Source organism: Camponotus floridanus, unplaced genomic scaffold (assembly GCF_003227725.1).
Source record: "Camponotus floridanus strain SB8 unplaced genomic scaffold, Cflo_v7.5 scaffold65, whole genome shotgun sequence".
NCBI lineage: Eukaryota > Metazoa > Arthropoda > Insecta > Hymenoptera > Formicidae > Camponotus > Camponotus floridanus.
In genome coordinates this window covers 196779-216322 of record NW_020229825.1, presented here as the reverse complement: position 1 = coordinate 216322, position 19544 = coordinate 196779, and the positions used below count along the sequence as shown (strand labels likewise).

Here is a 19544-nt window from a genome sequence, read left to right as displayed (position 1 = left end):
AGAACGCGCGAAATATATACCGTGAAATGAATTTATTGATGCAAAAGAAAGATGTACATCCTACACCGGCAGGAATGGTGTCCCGCTATGCTTGTGACGCTCACTGACGTCACACTCACACAAGTGAAGCGCGCATGTACGCGAGCCGGGCAACGGGAGAGAAAGTGAGGGTAGAGTGGGGGGCATTCCAATGTTCCGTCCTTCGCGCACGGCATAAGAGAGAGAAAGCACTATGAGACGTGATACTGAGTTAGTGGTGTCCGATAGTCGTCTCTCTCATTCGGCGCTCGAATGAGAGAGTGCGAGCGAAACAGCTATATACCACGCGGGACACCGTGCTGTCTCTATACGCTGTCTCGCGCGCTTTAATCGATATCGATATTTTTCATTTCAAAGGATCATTAAAAAAGTGTAGTCGACCAAATTAGCCAGAAAATTTGTTAATTAATACGACGTTTCGACCATATGATTGTGGTCCTTATCAAGTATATACGATGTAATAATAATCAGGAGACAGGCATAGACGATAATCTTGTAAACTGCACAAGTCACATTAACAAAAACATTATTTAACTAGATTTGAACTTGAGAGAAATTGATGCGTCCGTGTGAGACTTTTTTCGTCAAGAAACTAAACACAACCAGAGGAAAACGAAACTACGTGACCTTTATTATTTTTTCGTAAATGTTGTTTAAACTATCCGTGTCTTTCTGTAAGTTGATTAAATTATTAAATTTCTTGATAAAGAACATCTCAGCAATTACTCTCTTTCGAACATATTTTTCATTATGCAAAATATTAGGTTTCAACCAGTCAAAATCATGTCCAGATCATGACCATTCCAATCTATGTTTGCTAATGACCGAGTGATTAGTTTCATGTAACTTTATATTATTACAATGTTCTTTTCACTCGTACTCTTTACGCGTACGTAAATGTCTTTTTGTTTGCCCAATGTATGATAAATTACAATCCTTACAGTTTAATTTGTATACAACACTTGTCTTGTCATTATTGTGTAAGCTATCTTTACCGCGTCTAATTAAATTATTTAGTTTTTTCGTTATTTTGTAGACGACGTTAAAGCCGCTATTTCGCAAAAGACGGTACAGGTCGTGACTCGTATTCTCTACATATGGTATTGTAATAAAATGAGTCTTGTCTAAACGAGTAGGATTCACGTCGACGGTATCATTGGTGACGGTATCAGGTTAGCGGAAACGATGCGGCCCGCTCGGAGGGGTTCGGGTGGTGTGCCGAACGCAAGCTTCCGCCGACCGGCAGTTCGGGTTACGTCGGCTAGGGTCAGCGGTGTTTGGGCCTAATGGTTTAGAGCCGTACATAATCGTGATAACGATTTAAAAAAATATGGGAGCGCCGCATCCCTAATTATGCCCGGCGGGTGTTCTGCCGGACAGCAGCTTCCGGCGGATGGTTTTGCCGGGAAAAAGGAAACGATGCCGAAACATGCATCGTTACATAAATAATAAGTAGACAACTGAAAAAAACGAATTTCCCAATACCGAAATTACATTTATAAAAATACCTTCTATCACACTTTCAATCGCAGACTCGAATTTTAATCATAATTTTAATTGGAAAGAGACTGAGATTTTAGACAGACAGTTTTCTTTTGAGAAGAGAACTTTTCTTTTGAAAGAGATTTGTCTCGAAGATGTTTATTAAGCTATAGAAAAATAGTCTGTAGAATCTACAGAATGATATGAAGGGTTTGCACCATGCTTTTGCGACAATAGTAAATAATTTACCAAAAATTTAAACTTGTTGCGCTTATCCTTTTCTTAATTGTTTTTTACGATTCATCTTGTTGAGGACATTCATTTCTCAAATCACCATGCACATATACACAACAGGAGTGAGTCTCGATTACGCACATTCTGTTCGGATACGACATTTCCCGATCGGACAAAAACCCAATCGGATATGAAATTATATAATAATAGATTACGTTTCGCATTGAAAGCATAGAGCGGTGTGAATTGAACTTCATTTCACGTGTAAAGTTGCAAACTCGTGTGGAGCCGTACAATAATAGACTTCGTTTCGCATTAAAAGCACAGGGAGAAAGCATGTGTCCAATCGGGACTGTGTCTAATCAGATCTGTGCCGATCGGGAAATGTCGTCGTGCCCGACGGGAATGTGCGCAATTGAGACGATCCTCACAACAGCGGTTTGTATGTCTTCAATTAATTTGTGCAGACTAAACACAGATTCTGATGAGTTATTCTTCTATCTTTTGAATTTGATTTCTGTTTAATGACTTTTCGCATTCCTGCCTTTTACTCCGATGTAAAAACAATGGATATATATCGGAATTTATCAAGTTAAAGCATATTATGAATTAACATTAGTATAATAAGTAGAAACATTAGTATAATAAGTAGAACTGTTCGAAGGAACGGACCAGATTACTGCAAAATGCGAAAAAAATTAATATATTATAATTTTATGTATTATTATTCGATATTTGTTAACATTAATATTGAAGTTAAGCTGAAGATAGACCAAACAAATGATCCGAAACATTTATATTTGATTTATATTTTCAAGAAAATGAATATTTTGAAATATATCGATAAATAAAAGAAAAAAGATGATTTTTCGATAAAACTTTAGAAAAAGACACCAGGGTCGAATCGTCTTGACCTTGATATATGTTGTCAAAGTCATTATCCTGAATAACATTCAAAAGATATTAGCCATCGCTCGTTGTTTATTAAAAAGTTATTAACAAAAGCGTATGTACAACATGCGACTATACGAATTTCTAAGCAATATTGATTTGACTTCTAAGAAGGTTAAGGTTAACTTTCCATGCAAAGCGAAGTGCAGCCCACACCACCTCTAACAAGGGAAGTGCACGAAGTGTTAATCGCGAATGGATATGTGTTATATATCATTTGAAAGGTCTTATCAAGCTAAATTCATGCAATATTTCGCTTGAATGGCGCCTTTAGAGGGCGCTATGCGCAATGTAAGTTATGGAGCTAGACTGGCTTCCCTACTCCAAAATATCAAGTAGCGGCCACAATAAACATATCAATGTTCAAGGTTGCAAATATTTAATTAATTTCGTTTTTTAATTAATCGTTTAATTAATAATTAAGTTTTAATTATCAATTAAACTAGCCCGTAATTGATAATTGAAACGACGGTTTCAATTATAAAAAAATTTAATTTGTAATTGAAAATTTTAATTATCAATTAAACTTGTCAATAATTTTAATTGATAATTAAAAAAACAAAGGTTATTATTTAATTATAGGAATTTTTAAGGTGTAATTAAAATTTTTAATTAATTATTAAAAATCACAATTTAAAAAATTTGCAATCCTGCCAATGCTATGTACTAGTACTGCCTACTGCTATGAATTAATGTGACACCAAGTCTCATAAGTTTTTTTCCTTTTGGAAAATCAGCTGTCAATCCAATTTCTAATTTCATAGCATACATTACGTTTTTTGAAATAAAAAAGCTCTATTTACTTTCCAAGTGCAGATTTTCAAAGCTTTAAAGCTTTAATACAAGATTTGTTCGTATATTTTTTGCATTTTTTCTTTTTTTGCGTTATTGCTGTTTCTTTGTTTTTTATATTCTGCAAAATGGCTATTAGGGCATTAAAAATATTTGAACTTCTCAAGCAGAAACTTGTAAATTATGTCATTATTGAGGGCAACCCATCTCGTAAAGAGATTCAATTAGCGGAGAGAATCATGTCCATGGTCAATTGCATGGATAATGAAGACCAATTTGAGTTTGAAATAATTAGAAGTATATACTGATACCATTTTTGAAAATGACAAAGTTGAGCCAATTTATGAAGAAGAAAACTTACCTTTCAACGAAGCTTTTATACCTCTTGAATATGCGCGGTGTGTTGTAAAAACATGTAAAGAGCATCTAAAATGGTCTTTTAATACAATTAAAGCTCGATTCTCCAAAATAAAACGTTCTATTTACATAAGTAGATGCAAAGATATGAATATGTTGAACAGCAGTGTACACATCGGGAAAAATGGTTATCTATAACAAAATATTGTTTAGAATAGTTCATGCAGGCCCGCTTGGAAGGAATTCCAGTTCATGATCAAACTATTCGACGATGGGCTTTGTACCATGCTAAAATAATTGGATTGACAGATTTCAAAGCGTCATTGCAATGGGTCAATAAATTTAAGGAAAGTTTTGGTTTTTCATCTAGAAAAATCGGTTTATTTACTTTTGTCAAGAAACAATGTGAAGCCGAGTAAACTATGGATAAAGGCGTCGAATTTCATCTCGATTTTGTTGATAATATTTATTCAAATTTTGATACAAGTAAAATACTCAATACCGATCAATCAGGATTTAACTACACACCACTTTCTAATCGCACACTATCAATAAAAAATGAAGAAATTACAACAGTTGTGCCTCAATTAAATACTCGAACTCATTCTTATACTATCCAACCGGTTCTTTCTATGGAGGAAAAATTGATGCCAATGCTGATTTGTCTCCAGGAAGTTAATGGTCAATTTCCTACAACCATACAACTTCCCAATTACGAAAATCTCGTAATTCGATGTTCCAAATCTGGCAAATTAAACAAGGAGCTTGTAAGAGACTTCTTTCAAAATGTTTTTAAACCCATTGTTGAACAAAATTCAGAAAAAAGGCTGTTCTAGTAGTAGATTCATGGGGCGCTCAAAAGTCGGACAAACTTTATCAAGATGATAATGTTATTGTTTTATTAAAAGTTTTATCAGAAGGTTCCACAGGTTTCATGCAATCACTCGATATATTTTGTTTTCATCAATGAAAAGATTTTATCAAACGTTTCACGGAACACGCTTTTCTTACAGGAAATCAAACTCTTTTGCACAGACGTGAAAATATATTAAAAATACACAGCTTGATTTTAAACCAATTTCAATCTATCAACCGATGTTCAGGTATGCATGATTTAAAGGCGGGTTTGATGTTCCGTATATAGAGTTCAAAGGATTGAAAGATATAAACTTTTCTTTTGGAGAACCCATTTGCCAGATTTGTAATCGATATCCTACTTGCATCAAGTGTTCATATGATTTTTGTAGTAAATCTCTTTGCTACAATTGCTTTTTTGAACGTTACCATTAGCATTAGTTTGCAGCTCTTTTTATTTTTGTTTCTAAAATGAAAAATGGAATATATATTTTTGTAAAATTTTAATATTATTAGTTTCTTGATTTTCTTTTTTCTTTACTTTGTTTTTGTTTTTAAGATAAAATATAAAGTGCAATTTATGTTATATTAAATAAAGTATCTTATTACTAATAACTTTTTGGTTTTTGGGCTTTGTGTACTTTTAAAATATAATAGAAAATGCAATTTATGTTCTATTAAATAAAATATCCTAAATAAAACTTATACAATTGATTATACTAGAGCCCTTTTATTTGATATCATTTTTGAAGCAAAAACTCCAATCAGCTTTTATAGAAAAATAATTATGTAATTTATATTGCGTATAGCGCCCTCTAAAGGCGCCATTCAAGTGAAATATTGTACACATGAATTCAGCTTGACAAGACCTTTTAAATGATATATAACACATATCCATTCGCGATTAACACTTCGTGTACTTTCCTTGTAAGTCAGCGCGAAACGAGGTCTATTATTGTATGGTTCCACATGGGTTTGCAACTTTCCATGCGAAACGAAATCTATCCCACACTAGCTCTGAGTCAGTGCGAAATCTATGGTTCCTCGCTTCGTATGGAAAGTTGCAAACACATGTGAAACCATACAATAATAGACCTCGTTTCGCGCTGATTCAAGGGTAATGTGGGGTGGACCTCGCTTTGCTTAGAAACTTAAAATAATCTTGATCTTCTTAGAAATCAACATTGCTTAGGAATTCATATAGTCGCATATGTTGCATATAATTCATGGAAATTCGTTTGATAATAAAGTAATAAACAACGAGTGACAGCTAAAATTTTTTAAATATTACTCAGGACAGTGACCTTGACAACATATGGCAAGGTCAAGATGATTCGACCTTGGTGTCTTTTTCTAAAATTTTACCCATATTTAATTTCTGCTATCTGTATCTAACAGACTTTGCTCAATATTTGTTATATTCTATTAGATAAATAGTAAATAATGCTCAATTTTTATTTTCTTTTTTTTATATATTATATTGACAAAAAACATTGTGTATTGCCAAAATGTATGTGTATTGCCAAATTAAGCTTAATCAAAACATAGCATATTTTAATTTGCTATAAAGTTATGATTGAATTTGTTGCTAATATTTTTCTGTTTGAATATATTTACATTTGATTAATATAAATTAATTAAAAATCATTAATTTGTTTGCCGAATATAACAAAAAATTAATAACCAATCACACACTAAATTTCCTTGCTTGTGATGCGTGCATGCATATTCATTATTTCTTATATTATTTATTTTTTACATAATTATAGATATTATTAATAATATCTTAAAAAGATACATTGAACGATTTTAGGTCACTTCCCAATCGGTTGTCAGAGCGAGGTTAGATGGATGTTCGGACATTTGGACAGTGACAACGATAGTCGTCTTTCACTCTCCGAGTTGTATGGTCTAGAACATGACCAGAATGAACCATGTTTGAAACCATTTCTGGATAGTTGCGATACAGACAGGTAAAGATAATATCTTATTTACACAATGATATCTTATTTAATGATAATTTAATCTTATTTAAATGATATATTATTTACACAAGAAAGTAAATTTTATTATCATGTGCATACACGTATAATCGCAAAATTTAATTGTGATATTTTTAAAATTTTTCTTGGATGAACAATGAATGAGTTAATTTCAATGGATGAATTTATGTATAACAATACGTAGATATATCTTTAACAATTTTGTGAAATAAGTTTTAGAGATTTTAAAAATTAGGAAAGTTTAGTATACCTATATACTGGGTCTTCAAAAAGTCCCGGAATGCTAAAATATCTCGAAAACGATCAACTATAATGAAAAATATGTAGGAAACAAAGTTGTAGGACTAAATAAAATGTACCTAATGATGATAAGAATTTTACCTTGGATGAAATACTCAAGGTCATATGAAGGTCAAGTTGATTTTTTTAAATGGAACTCCCCATTTTTTATTAGATATTCTTATAGCTTATCTCGAGAGCTTTTCAAAACCTCTAATTAAGTTAGTTTTCATTAAGTACTTTCCGAGTTATGAGGCTTGAAATCGTTTCTTAATTTTACATAAACCGTAAAATATCTTGTAAAATATTCATTTTTCAATTATCTTACCTTTATACTTTTATGTACAAAATAATGAGAGTAATCAATTGGTGTAAAGAAAACATACAGTTGTTATTTATTTGATATTTTTCATTATAGTTGATCGTTTTCGAGATATTTTAGCGTTCCAGGACTTTTTGAAGACCCTGTATATAAAAATGTCTAAAATAAAAATCATAAGAGTTATAACAATTATATATAGGAAAATTATATATATTCTTTGAGGGAAAATTTTTTTTGGAGGTATTAATATAATTGAAAAAATGATGCTAAATATAAAAATAATAAATATATAAAATAAATTAGATATATAGATATCAATTTGCAAATGATAACTGCAAAGACTGTATTAATATGTATGCATATAATATATGTATATATAAAGTATTTATATGTATATATAAATATTTATTTAATGACTCCCTTCTCCCTTTTTCTCTCTTTCTCTCTCTTTTTTTTCTCCTTTCTATTTCTTATTCTTCTCCTTCTTTTCTACATTATACGTGTTTATTTATTTTTAAGATTTAAAGAATTTGTTGTACTAAATTAATTAAAAGAAATAGATTGGAAATAAGAAATGTGAATCAGAGACAAACAATACAAGCCTGAGACAATACAATTTCGTAGATCAAGAAGTGTGAAAGAATGTGAAAAAGTATGTTTTATGGAGGAATGGAATCAAGCGGTAGTGACGCCAAGTACATAAAATACAGGACCCGAGTATTGAGAGTCACTGTTCTCGATGCGGCGCTACCAGTACCTTATCTGGAATTTCACGTGAAGTAATCTTTCGGTTAAGATATTTAATAAGATATTTAATATAAATTAAAGCCACAATCAAAAATCTAACGACACTTTTATTATAAAATGTGAATATAAGTTTTCGATTGCGACCAGTTTAAATAAAATCGGTGCAGTCAATCCTGAGAAATGATGATCGAATATCAGAATTGTGACATTTTTCGTTTCTTTCCTTCTTTTTCAGATTTAGATTCACGTACATATGCTCGTACGCACACACGCAAAGCGAGTTTGTCTCAAGCGGCACCGTACATATACGATTATTGCTTCAATGTGCCAATGCTTTAAGAAACAAAATCATATGTGTGCATGTGCGTGTATACGTGATATATTATGTATGTGTGTACGTGCGTATGAAAGATTAATCTAAGTATAGTAAAAATTTTCAAAAACCACCTCTTTGAGATTGAATTTAATAACTTAGAAACGGAGCCGTAAAAATACAGAACTTCTGCTGTTAAATAAAATTAAAAAAAAGTAATTTGTCATATAGTAACAATTTTCAGAAACCATCCTTTATAAAAGTAAATTTCGAAAACCATCCTTTGAGGATGAAAAATAATATCTCGGAAATGATGTCACAGAAATATGGAATTTACGTCGTTAATTGAGGTTTCTACAAAGACTATTTTATTGTATAACAATTTTTAAAAATCATCCCTGGAGGTGAAATCTAATATCTCAAAAACGGTGTACCACAAAATATAAAACCTATGCGATTCGATAAGACTTATAGAAAGAAAGACTAAATTAATGTAGAGTGACGAATTTTAAAAACTAGCCCTTGGGGATGAAATCTGATATCTCAGAAATGGTGTACTACAAAAATATAAAACCTATGCCGTTCGATAAGATTCATAGAAAGACTAAATTAATGTAGAGTGACAATTTTTAAAAACTATCCGTTGGGGGTGTAATCTAATATCTCGGGAACGGTGTACCACAAAAATATAAAACCTGTGCCATTAAGTAAGACTTGTGGAAAGACTAATTTACCGTATAATAATTTTTAAAAAACCACTCCTTCGAAGTGAAATCTAATATCTCGAAAACAATGTAAGACCAATTTACCGTATAATAACAATTTTTAAAAAATCCTTCGAGGTGAAATCTAATACCTCAAAAACGGTGAACCACAGAAATGTAAAACCTTAGAAACGACGTATCATATGATTATTCGCTTCAGTATTTAATCGCAATATTTAATATAAATTACTTTAACAAGGGACAAATTATATGCTTACGTGAATTTATTAGAGTATAGCACAGAATAGTGTAACAAAAAAGAGAAGTGATACGTTAAGAAGTCAGGTTACTGTTGTTTAAAAACACAGATTAATAATAAATATATAAAAATGATAAAAATGATAAAAATAATAATAATAATAACAATAAATAAATAAGAGTAAATAAATAAAAGTATAGTGTGGAATAAGGAAGAGAAGTAGTGTGTAATAATGTATCAAGGAAGAGAAGTGACATATTAAAAGTTATTATCAAGCGACGCGACAGCATCACGACGCCAAGTACATTTATTAGTATATTATATAATACAGATATTATATAATACAGATCATATAAAACACAGATGTGTGTGTCTGTGTGTGTGTGTATGTAGCATTTAACAACAATCAAGTGGATTGTGAATTTTGTAGTATTTATTAAAAGGTAAATATTGTGAAATTTTTCTCATTTCTGTTTAGACATAATATATTTTGACATATTATATATTAATCTTAATAAAGAGAATGGACAGTTATCATTTTGTGGAAAGTCTAGAGAGCGGGATGAAACTCTTTTCCATTTTTAAGTGATACTGAAAATAAACTTTCTGGAAAGAGATTGAGAGAATACTATAAAGATATTTATTTAATTATCATACTGTAAGGACTATCGCACAAACTTTTTCATAACATGTTGTTGTATTACATTAAATATTGATCATAACTTAGATTCATACATAATTTTAAATTTCAATCAACTTATGATCTTAAAAGAAGTTGATTAGTTTTTTAAATTAAAAATTGGCGAATGCAATCGATGTTATTGCAGTAAGCGTTAAAGGCTTTTTAAGGCTTACTATTTATAATCTGCAATATAAAATCCGCAATATATTAGTGCAATATAAAATCCTCAATATATTAGTGCTAATTCATATACAGGGTGTCGCAGACCACCCGCATCAACTGAAAAAACTCTCAAAAACTGAGCGCGGCAGACAAAAATATTTCAGACAAAAATTGTATGGCTTGAAGGGAGACAGAGATGCCATTAATGGTGCCATTAGTTTCACCTTGAAGAGTCACTTGAACGTCACATGAAGGTCACCTCCAACTTTTTAAACGGGACATCCTATATACTTTTGCATATTCTTGTAGCTTACCTCAAGAGCTTTCCAAAACACTATAAAGCATAATATAATATTTTAGAATAAAGTATTTTTTCATTGAATACTTTTCAAGTTATGAGGCTTGAAATAATTTTTTAATTTTACATAAACCGTAAAGTATCTTGTAAAATATTCATCTTTCGATTATCTTACCTTAATACATTTATGCATAAAATAATGAGAGGAATCGATTGGTGTAAAGAAAAGAACACATTTCGGAGAAAAACTATGTATAATAATTTGCAATTAATAATTATATATTTTTTCTCAAAAATAACTATGTTTTTTCTTTACACCATTTTTCAGCCTAACGAATAATTGCTAGAAAACAATATTCACAGGCTAGAAAAATGTGAGACGTAAGTGGCTGAATCGGAAATCGAACCCGAGTCTTTTGCTTTCCGGGCAACTGCTCTAGACCACTGAGCTATCCAGACCTCACACCTAATGCTGCTTTTTAATACAGTGATATGCGACTTCAGAGCGATATTGGTATCTCACTCGATGGATGTAATGCCGATTGTCATGGAGGATCCCTGAAAGGTCGCTCGCTGACCAAATAAATGCCGATGGAGGTATTCGCGTACATGCTGGCTTTCGACTGACCTTCCGTATGAACGGCACCGACAAGCACAACGCCGTAGAGTGACCACATTCCCCTTTAATATATACTAAAATCCCCACTGTACCAACTAACAGTGGCGGATGGACCCTAAGATAGAGCTGGGGCAAGCCTCCAGAAAAAGATAGGGATGTATGTGGGCGGAGGTCGGACGTGTCTTTACGTCCATTTGATGAACGAGCGACAGAATCCATTCATGGCATTGACGCATATCCTGTGGAGAGAGCATTCACACATTTTCCAGTCTAATGAATAATTGCTGGAAAACAATATTCGCAGACTAGGAAAATATATGAAGCGCAAGTGGCTGGCAAAAATATTTACATTAAATCATACATCGTTATATTCATTTCAAACAGCGCTACAACTTTTATTATATCAAAATATCTACATTGTTATAAAAAAATTATGCATATCTCTCCGTTTTTCAATACAGATAAATTTTGTAATCAATCACAACTCACAATCTATACTCGCAATAAAGTTCAGTTCAAGTCATTTAATTTCATATATATTTGTTATGGTCTATCTCTTTTAAAAGATAAAAGGGGGTGGCCACTTCTAGGTGGGACACGCTGTATATATATATATATATATATATATATATATATATATATATTATTTTTATATTTTTATTTATATATTACTTTATATATAACTTTATTATAAAAATTGAAAAAATAAACAAGTATAAATAATAAAGTAATAATAATATAAATATAATTTTTTGCACATTTTAATACATTTATTTAGTTTTGCGAAACAACAGAAAATGCCTTCCAACTGCTATTTAAAATATACATAAAATTATTTAAGCAGCGTTAGAGGGATTTTCTCTAAATAAACACTCTTTAATTTCACTCTTCATTTCTGTGAAAATTTTATTGAGAATCGGTGATGTCAATGGAATCGTTATGTAATGTCAAATTGTGCCGAATATAGTCGAATGTTGACGGAATTAACCGAAGTTCATGTACCTCCCCCCTTACCGCATTTATCAATTACCCCTCTAAAAAGGTTCCGTTTATCTATTCAGATATCAATGGTTCAGCCTTTTAAATTCACACGTGTAATTGCTCGCATATCGATCAATTTGGCATTTAATTAACAATCGTGAATTGTAATTGTTTTATAGAAGCTGTGCGATGTGATTACAAATGTCGCGTAATAATTTATGCTGACGATCTCGTTAATGTTACATTATAGTGTGCACATGTTTTCATCTTGCATTCGAGTTGTTCGATCTATCGACGATCGTTAGCGCTGAAGTGTTTCAGTGTGGACGCGCGGTGGGATTTGGTTCACGTCGGGATTCGAACACGCGAGGATTGGAAGAGAACGCTTTCTTTCTATCCCGTGATTCTATCCGTCGATGTGACGATTGGATGCGATTTTAACTGAAGGCCGAGAACGCTCGACGGAACTGAAATGGCCTTTCAGTCCGTTTGGCAGTCAAGATATGTAGGAAAACATGTCCATAAGATCAAGAACATTCGGTGTAGACAGAATTACTCTTCATCTTCTGTTCTCATGCATGCTGAGGATCAGAATGTTGGAATACTCTCTCCGCACTGTACCAACTGGAGTAGAATCAAATCCTTTTTCATACAACGCCCGTGTAAGAATGTATCCCTTAAACTGTCGAAGGTCCTTCTTATACGCGGGATAATTACCCGCGCCAGCGCAAATGGTTTACCGACTCCAAATGGCGAAATGGAACGATACAGGATATTCGAAGAGGTGGCGGATGCGGGCTGTTTATCCATATTGACATATTGTTGGGGCCTTTCGACAGCCCTCGTGATGTTCGGTCGAAGGAATTTTCGAAATTTTATAATTTATAAACCGCATCCCTGCCTCTGCCCGATCGATGGTCATCAGGCGGCAGCTTCCGACTGGTGGATGGCTGGAATCTCGGAACAAGACGCTTTTCAGATCGCATCGTTACAATATAAACATATAAATAAAATATAAAAGTAATTATGAAAATTCCAAATCGCATATTTCAGGAATCAGAACGGAATGCCTCATTTGAACAATGTATATTATTTAGGAATACACCCTTTATAATATATATCTAAGTGAAAATTATCTGCGCTGTATAATTTGAAGTGAACATTTATTGAAGTGAACATTTATTTGTTTATATAAAGAAGTATGGCTATATATTTTTCTTCAGCACATTTCTGAATAATTCAATGATTTTATATGACTTTTTATATACATCATATTCAAACAGAAAGAGACTTGTTAAATAAATCCGTGCGTATCTTTTTACATACACACACACGCGCGCGCGTGTGTTTGTATATGTATGTATAGCATTTTTACGTACATTGTCTCATTATGGCTGCTATTGTTAATTTCTTATTAATATTATTGTCCATTTATGTTTAATCCGGCAATAATTTAAATATTATCAAATTAAACATATTAAGATATTTCTATAAGTAATTGTAATAAAATAAGATACTCATATATTTGATGCATATTTTCAGTGATATTTTCGTAAGTGGATCCGAGTGGTGTGGATGTTTCTATAAAGCCGAACGTCCATGTGCTGCTGTGCGTAGACGATCATCGCCAGATTCTGCACCATCCTGCGATTCGCGAGGATATTACCGTAGTACTCAATGTCATCGTGGCCTTGGTCTTTGTTGGTGCGTCGATCCGCATGGAGTTGAGTTTGCTGGTACTAGAACACGTGGTACAAGACCGGATTGCGGTATGTTTGATATCAGCACTTAAAAATGATAAAATGTTATTTTATATTATATTATTTTATATTATATTATATTATATTATATTATTTTATATTATTAATTACATATTTTCAACATATCTAAAACATATATAGAACAACATATATAGAAAATAATAAGAAACAAATAATATAATCTTTTCATTCGAAGAATTATAGATGTAGAATGTTATTGCGCATTTAATTTAAATTTCAATAGTACAAGTGGTAGTATTAAATACAGCGATATTCTTTATTAAAAACTAAAATAATTTTTCTTGTATTAAAATCTAATTATATGCTATGTCTTGTAATTTTTAAAACGTCAAAATTAAATACCTTCATAATATGTAACATACATTTAAAATTAATATATTCTATTCGAGTGAAATTTATACTTTAAAATTAAAAAATCAATCAATCAATTATTTCTTATATATTGTTAAAATATGAATAACCAGTTACATGTTGAGAATGATTCACATACTCTTTTTGTTAAACATTATTTTTGTAAAACTATTTTTGTTAAACATATTATTATTCTATTTTTCGAAAAGCAATAGCGTATATGTTTAATATATTCATTAAATACTATTACTAATGATATTATTAATGCTATTGTACTAATTTAATTTAATACTATTATATTAATATTAATTTACTAATGATATTATTAATGGTATTATATTCTATTGGGTCAGTCAAAAAGTTAAACTTTATTTTTGAATAAAACTTGATTTTTGAGTAAAGTGACTTTATTTATACTTTATTTACAATAAAAAACAATTTATTTATCGATTAATCCATACAGCACAAAAGCTTGCAGCAACATTAGGCTATATTTCCGAATAGAATACTCTTCCGATTGAGATGAAACTTTGCACACAGTCTAGAGAGATCATATTAAGATTAACTCTCAAGGTCGCAAAAAAAGTTTTGTAAATAATATATAATTTTTGGACACCATGTATATATTGACTATGTTATTCACTTAGACACAAAGAGATGTGGGATAAACTTCACTCCGCGTGGAAAGTTCTAAACCATTGCGAAATAGATGTCATATCGAAATTTCTATTCGTATGGTTTCACACAGATTTGCAAGTTTCTACGCCAAACGAAGTCAACTTCACTCCTAAGTTAGTGAGAAAGATCTATTATACGGTTCTACATCTTATTATACGGTTCTACATAGGTTTGCAACATTCCACACAAAGCGAGTTCCACCTCTGAGTCAGTGCAAAACAACGTTTATCATTGTATGGTTCCATATGGGTTTGTAACTTTTCATATGAAACGAGATTTAGAGCACTGCCTTGTGCCCTAAGTACATATGATCAATATGCACATGGTGTCCGAGAATTATATGGTAAAACTTTAGAAAAAGATTCATTAGGGTCGAATCGTCTTGATCTTGACATATGTTAAGGTCATTGTCTTGAGTAACATTCAAAAGATTTTAGCTGTTGCTCGTTGTTTATTAAAAAGTTATTAACAAAATATACAATATAACGTATACAACATGTGACGTATACAACATACGAATTCCTAAGCAATTGATTTGACTTCTAAGAAAGAAGATCAAGATTATTTTGATTTTCTATGTAAATCGAGGTCCATCCCACACCACCTCTGAGTCAGCGCGAAACGAGATCTATATTGTATGGTTTCATATGGATTTGCAACTTTCCATGCGAAGCAAGATCCACCGCACACCACCTTTGAGTCAGCGCGAAACGAGGTCTATATTGTACGGTTCCACATGGATTTGCAACTTTCCATGCGAAGCAAGGTCCACCGCACACCACTTCTGAATCAGCGCGAAACGAGGTCTATTATTGTATGGTTCCACATGGGTTTGCAACTTTCCATGCGAAGTGAAGTCTACCGCACACCATCCTTGAGTCAGGGCGAAACGAGGTCTATACTGTATGGTTCCACATGGGTTTGCAACTTTCCATGCGAAGCGAGGTCTACATCACACCATCCCTGAGTGCAAAACGAGGTCTATATTGTACGGTTCCACATAGATTTGCAACTTTTTATGAGAAGCGAGGTTCACCGCACACCACTTCTGAATCAGCGCGAAATGAGGTCTATTATTGTATGGTTCCACATGGGTTTGTAATTTTCCATGCGAAGCAAAGAATCATAAACCTCGTTTCGCACTGATTCAGAGATAGTATGAGATAGCCCTCCCACACATGACATCCATTGGAGCTTCATCTCTTCCATATCTTCATGTGACCTCTATCTCCATGGTGGATGTTCAATGGATCTCTAATAGAAATCCATATTATCTCCGGTAGATGTCGTATGTACAATAGATCCATCATGGATGTCCATTAAACATCGGTTATGGATGTATAATAGATATGTATATATTTCTTTTAACACAAAGTAAAAGTGTAATTTCTAAGTATTATTTAAAATTCTCACTCAATATTTTGAAAATATATTGAAAATTTGTAGTATTTTATATTTTATTTTTAGCATTTTAAAAATTTTTACACAAAATATAAATTTTTATTGAAAACTTTTAATAAATTCTAAATATCTCTATAATTAACAAAATTTTACTAAAAAGATTTTCTTTGCTGATAAAATTTTTTTACATAATTTATAATATATGTTAATTATTATATTAGGAAATAGAAAACCTTTAATTTTTTAATTAAAACTGAAGATAGCTAAATTTATTACATAATTGTATTTCATAAAATGGTAGTTCTTGTTAATATAATTATTTAAAAAAAAATAAATAAAAAACAATTTTTATCTAAACAAATTATGATTTTTATTCATTATTTTTTCTAATATTTATAAATATTATTTTTTGGTATTTTATTTTATATCTCACTAATAATTATAGTCAGTGGAAGTTAATTTCACTGTAAAATCAGTAATCGCGCTAATTTGTTCGTTTACCGCTATGGTACGCTCTTTTTCTCGTACTTGAGTTTTAGTCATAAGAATTATATAAAGCTTGCAAAAGGCGACAGATAAAATTAAAAGTATTACTTTGATCTAATTTCTAATACAGTTTCAATAGAAGAACTTGAGATATTAAATCGAGTTTAGAAGTCAGACAAGTAAATGTCCGGCCAATAAACGCAAATGATCCGTTCATTATCTATTTAAGATGCATGTTCAATATGCACCAGCCATTGAACAGCATGCACGCGAATACCTCCACCGGCACTTACTTGGTCAGCAAGCGACCTTTCAGGGATCCTCCATAGCAATCGGCATTGTATTCATCGAATGAGATATCAACATCGCTCTGGAGTCGCATATCACTGTGTTAAAAAGCAGCATTAGGTGTGAGATCTGGATAGCTCAGTTGTTTAGAGCAGTTGCCCGGAAAGCGAAAGACTCGGGTTCGATTCCCGATCCAGCCACTTGCGTCTCATATTTTTCTAATCTGCGAATATTGTTTTCTAGCAATTATTCGTTAGGCTGAAAAATGTGTGAATGCTCTCTCCACAAGATATGCGTCAATGCCTTTACCACGGATGGATTCTGTCGCTCGTTGATCAAATGGACGTAAAAACACGTCCGACCACATACATCCCTATCTTTCTCTGTCCATATAACATTTAAAAACGTATTTTTATAACCTCTATACGACGTCCATGTGGCATCTATGAATACGTCTAATGGATGTTGAATAGAAATAAGAAATGCGGAACTGTGGATCTCTAATAGACGTCTATAGGAGGTTACATGGGCGTATAATAGAAGTTTTAAATCTCCATGATGGACGTCTAATGGACATTCATTAGAGGTTTTTGTTCCGTGTGGGCCTCGTTTCGCATAAAAAGTTGCAAACCTATGTAGAACTGTACAATAGTAGACATCGTTTCGCGCTGACACAAGGTGGTGTGAGATGGACCTCCCTTTGCATAGAAAGTTAAAATAACCTTGAACTTCTTAGAAATCAAATCAACATTGCTTGTGAATTCGTATAGTCGCATGTTGTATATACGCTTTTGTTTATAAATTTTTAATAAACAACGAGCGACAGCTAAAATCTTTCGAATGTTACTCAGGACAGTGACCTTGACAACTTATGTCAAGGCCAAGACGATTCAACCTTGGTGTCTTTTTCTAAAGTTTTACCAATTATATATTATTTACAAACCTTTTTTGTTAGTAACTTTTGAACAACAAAGAACGGCTAAAACTTTTTGAACATCATTATTACCTTTAAAACACATGTCAAGATCATTAGCTGGTTCTGTTTTTTTTTTATAAATTTCTATTATTTTGTAATATTTTATTTATAACTTTTAAACAATTGAAAAACGCAGATGTGCGATCTTGAGCATATCCAACTGACCTTAATACATATAATCTCACTAGGCTATGTGCAAAGTTTCATCTCAATCGAAAGAGTGTGTCATTCGAAAGAACACTGCAACATTACAATGTAATGTTGTAGAGATATTACAAAAACATTATTTTACAATATTACTTCAGCAATGTGTTACAGCAATATTTTAAAATATTATTGAAATGCCAATATATAGGCAGGTACGCGTATTACGAAGTTACATTCTAAGATATTCAATATTGAACAATTATAATTTATAGTTTATTACATATATTAATTTTTCATAGTATTTATTCGGAAAAGAGGCGACCTCATCGTTTTCAATGACCTTAAAATATGTTGTCAAGGTCATTATTTTGAACAACTCTCCCTATACACGTTACCGCCGCTCGACTTTAGTTTCCAAGATATACGCAAAAATATTTATAACACCATATATTTAATGGTATGTTGCTTTTTGGGGTTTGAGTTAAATTTAAATTATATTAGAATTAATTTTAATTTATATTTGCTTAAAGGTAAATCTAGAAAAACGACAATCTCATCATATGTCAAGGTCATTGGTAAGGTTGCCATTCGTCTAGATATTTACCTTACTTTTTTAATGAAGGCAACTTTAAACTAATGAATATAAGCATTTTGAATTACGCATGAACGATACGCGGACAATTTGCGCATCGTGTCAACATAAATTTGTAAATTAATACATTTTTTTTTTTCTTAAAAACAACTGTTTTCTTTACACCAATTGATTTCACATTATTTTGTGCATAAAAGTAGGCATAAGTTAGGTAATAATTGAATTAAAAAATAAAGTTTACTAGATTATCTATGGTTTATGTAAAATTAAGAAATGATTTCAAGTCTTACCTCTTTAACTCGAAAAATAAATAATAAAAGAATACTTTATTATAATGTTTTAGATAGCCCTCGAGATAAGCTACAAAAATATGCAATAAAAAAATAGGGGATTCCATTTAAGAAATCAAAGTTGAATTTTATGACTTTGATCCTTCCACTCAAAGTCAAACGGATATGATTATTTAATTAAACTTTTAAAATCCTACAACTTTTGTCTGAAATATTTTTTCCTGAAATACTTTCTTGAAGAGATATTCTACTGGAAAAATTTAAAATGAGAAACCCTGTATACATGGTGTTGCAGACCAGCCGTATCAGCTGAATATCTCAAAAAACTGAGCACGGCAGACAAAAATGTTTCAGACAATAGTTATATGGTTTCGAGCGTGACATAAGATGGTGCCATTAGTTTGACCTTGAAGAGTCATCTGAAGGTTACCTCCAACTTTTTAAACGAGACCCTATATGCTATTGCATATTCTTG

The 19544-nt window shown here is 31.8% G+C and overlaps 1 protein-coding gene and 1 non-coding gene across 2 annotated transcripts in view; one reads left to right on the top strand and one right to left on the bottom strand.

The window, feature by feature from the left end:
- The window catches only part of LOC109610481 (proteoglycan Cow), a 181265-nt gene that overhangs the window by 149612 nt on the left and 12109 nt on the right, over nt 1-19544 (top strand). The window contains exons 8-9 of the mRNA XM_025413353.1: nt 6524-6683; nt 13622-13848. Coding sequence (XP_025269138.1) covers nt 6524-6683; nt 13622-13848 — 387 coding nt within the window. The remainder of the gene's footprint in view (nt 1-6523; nt 6684-13621; nt 13849-19544) is intronic.
- Nucleotides 10866-10938, bottom strand: Trnas-gga. The gene has a single exon. It is a non-coding gene; the product is annotated as a tRNA-Ser (tRNA).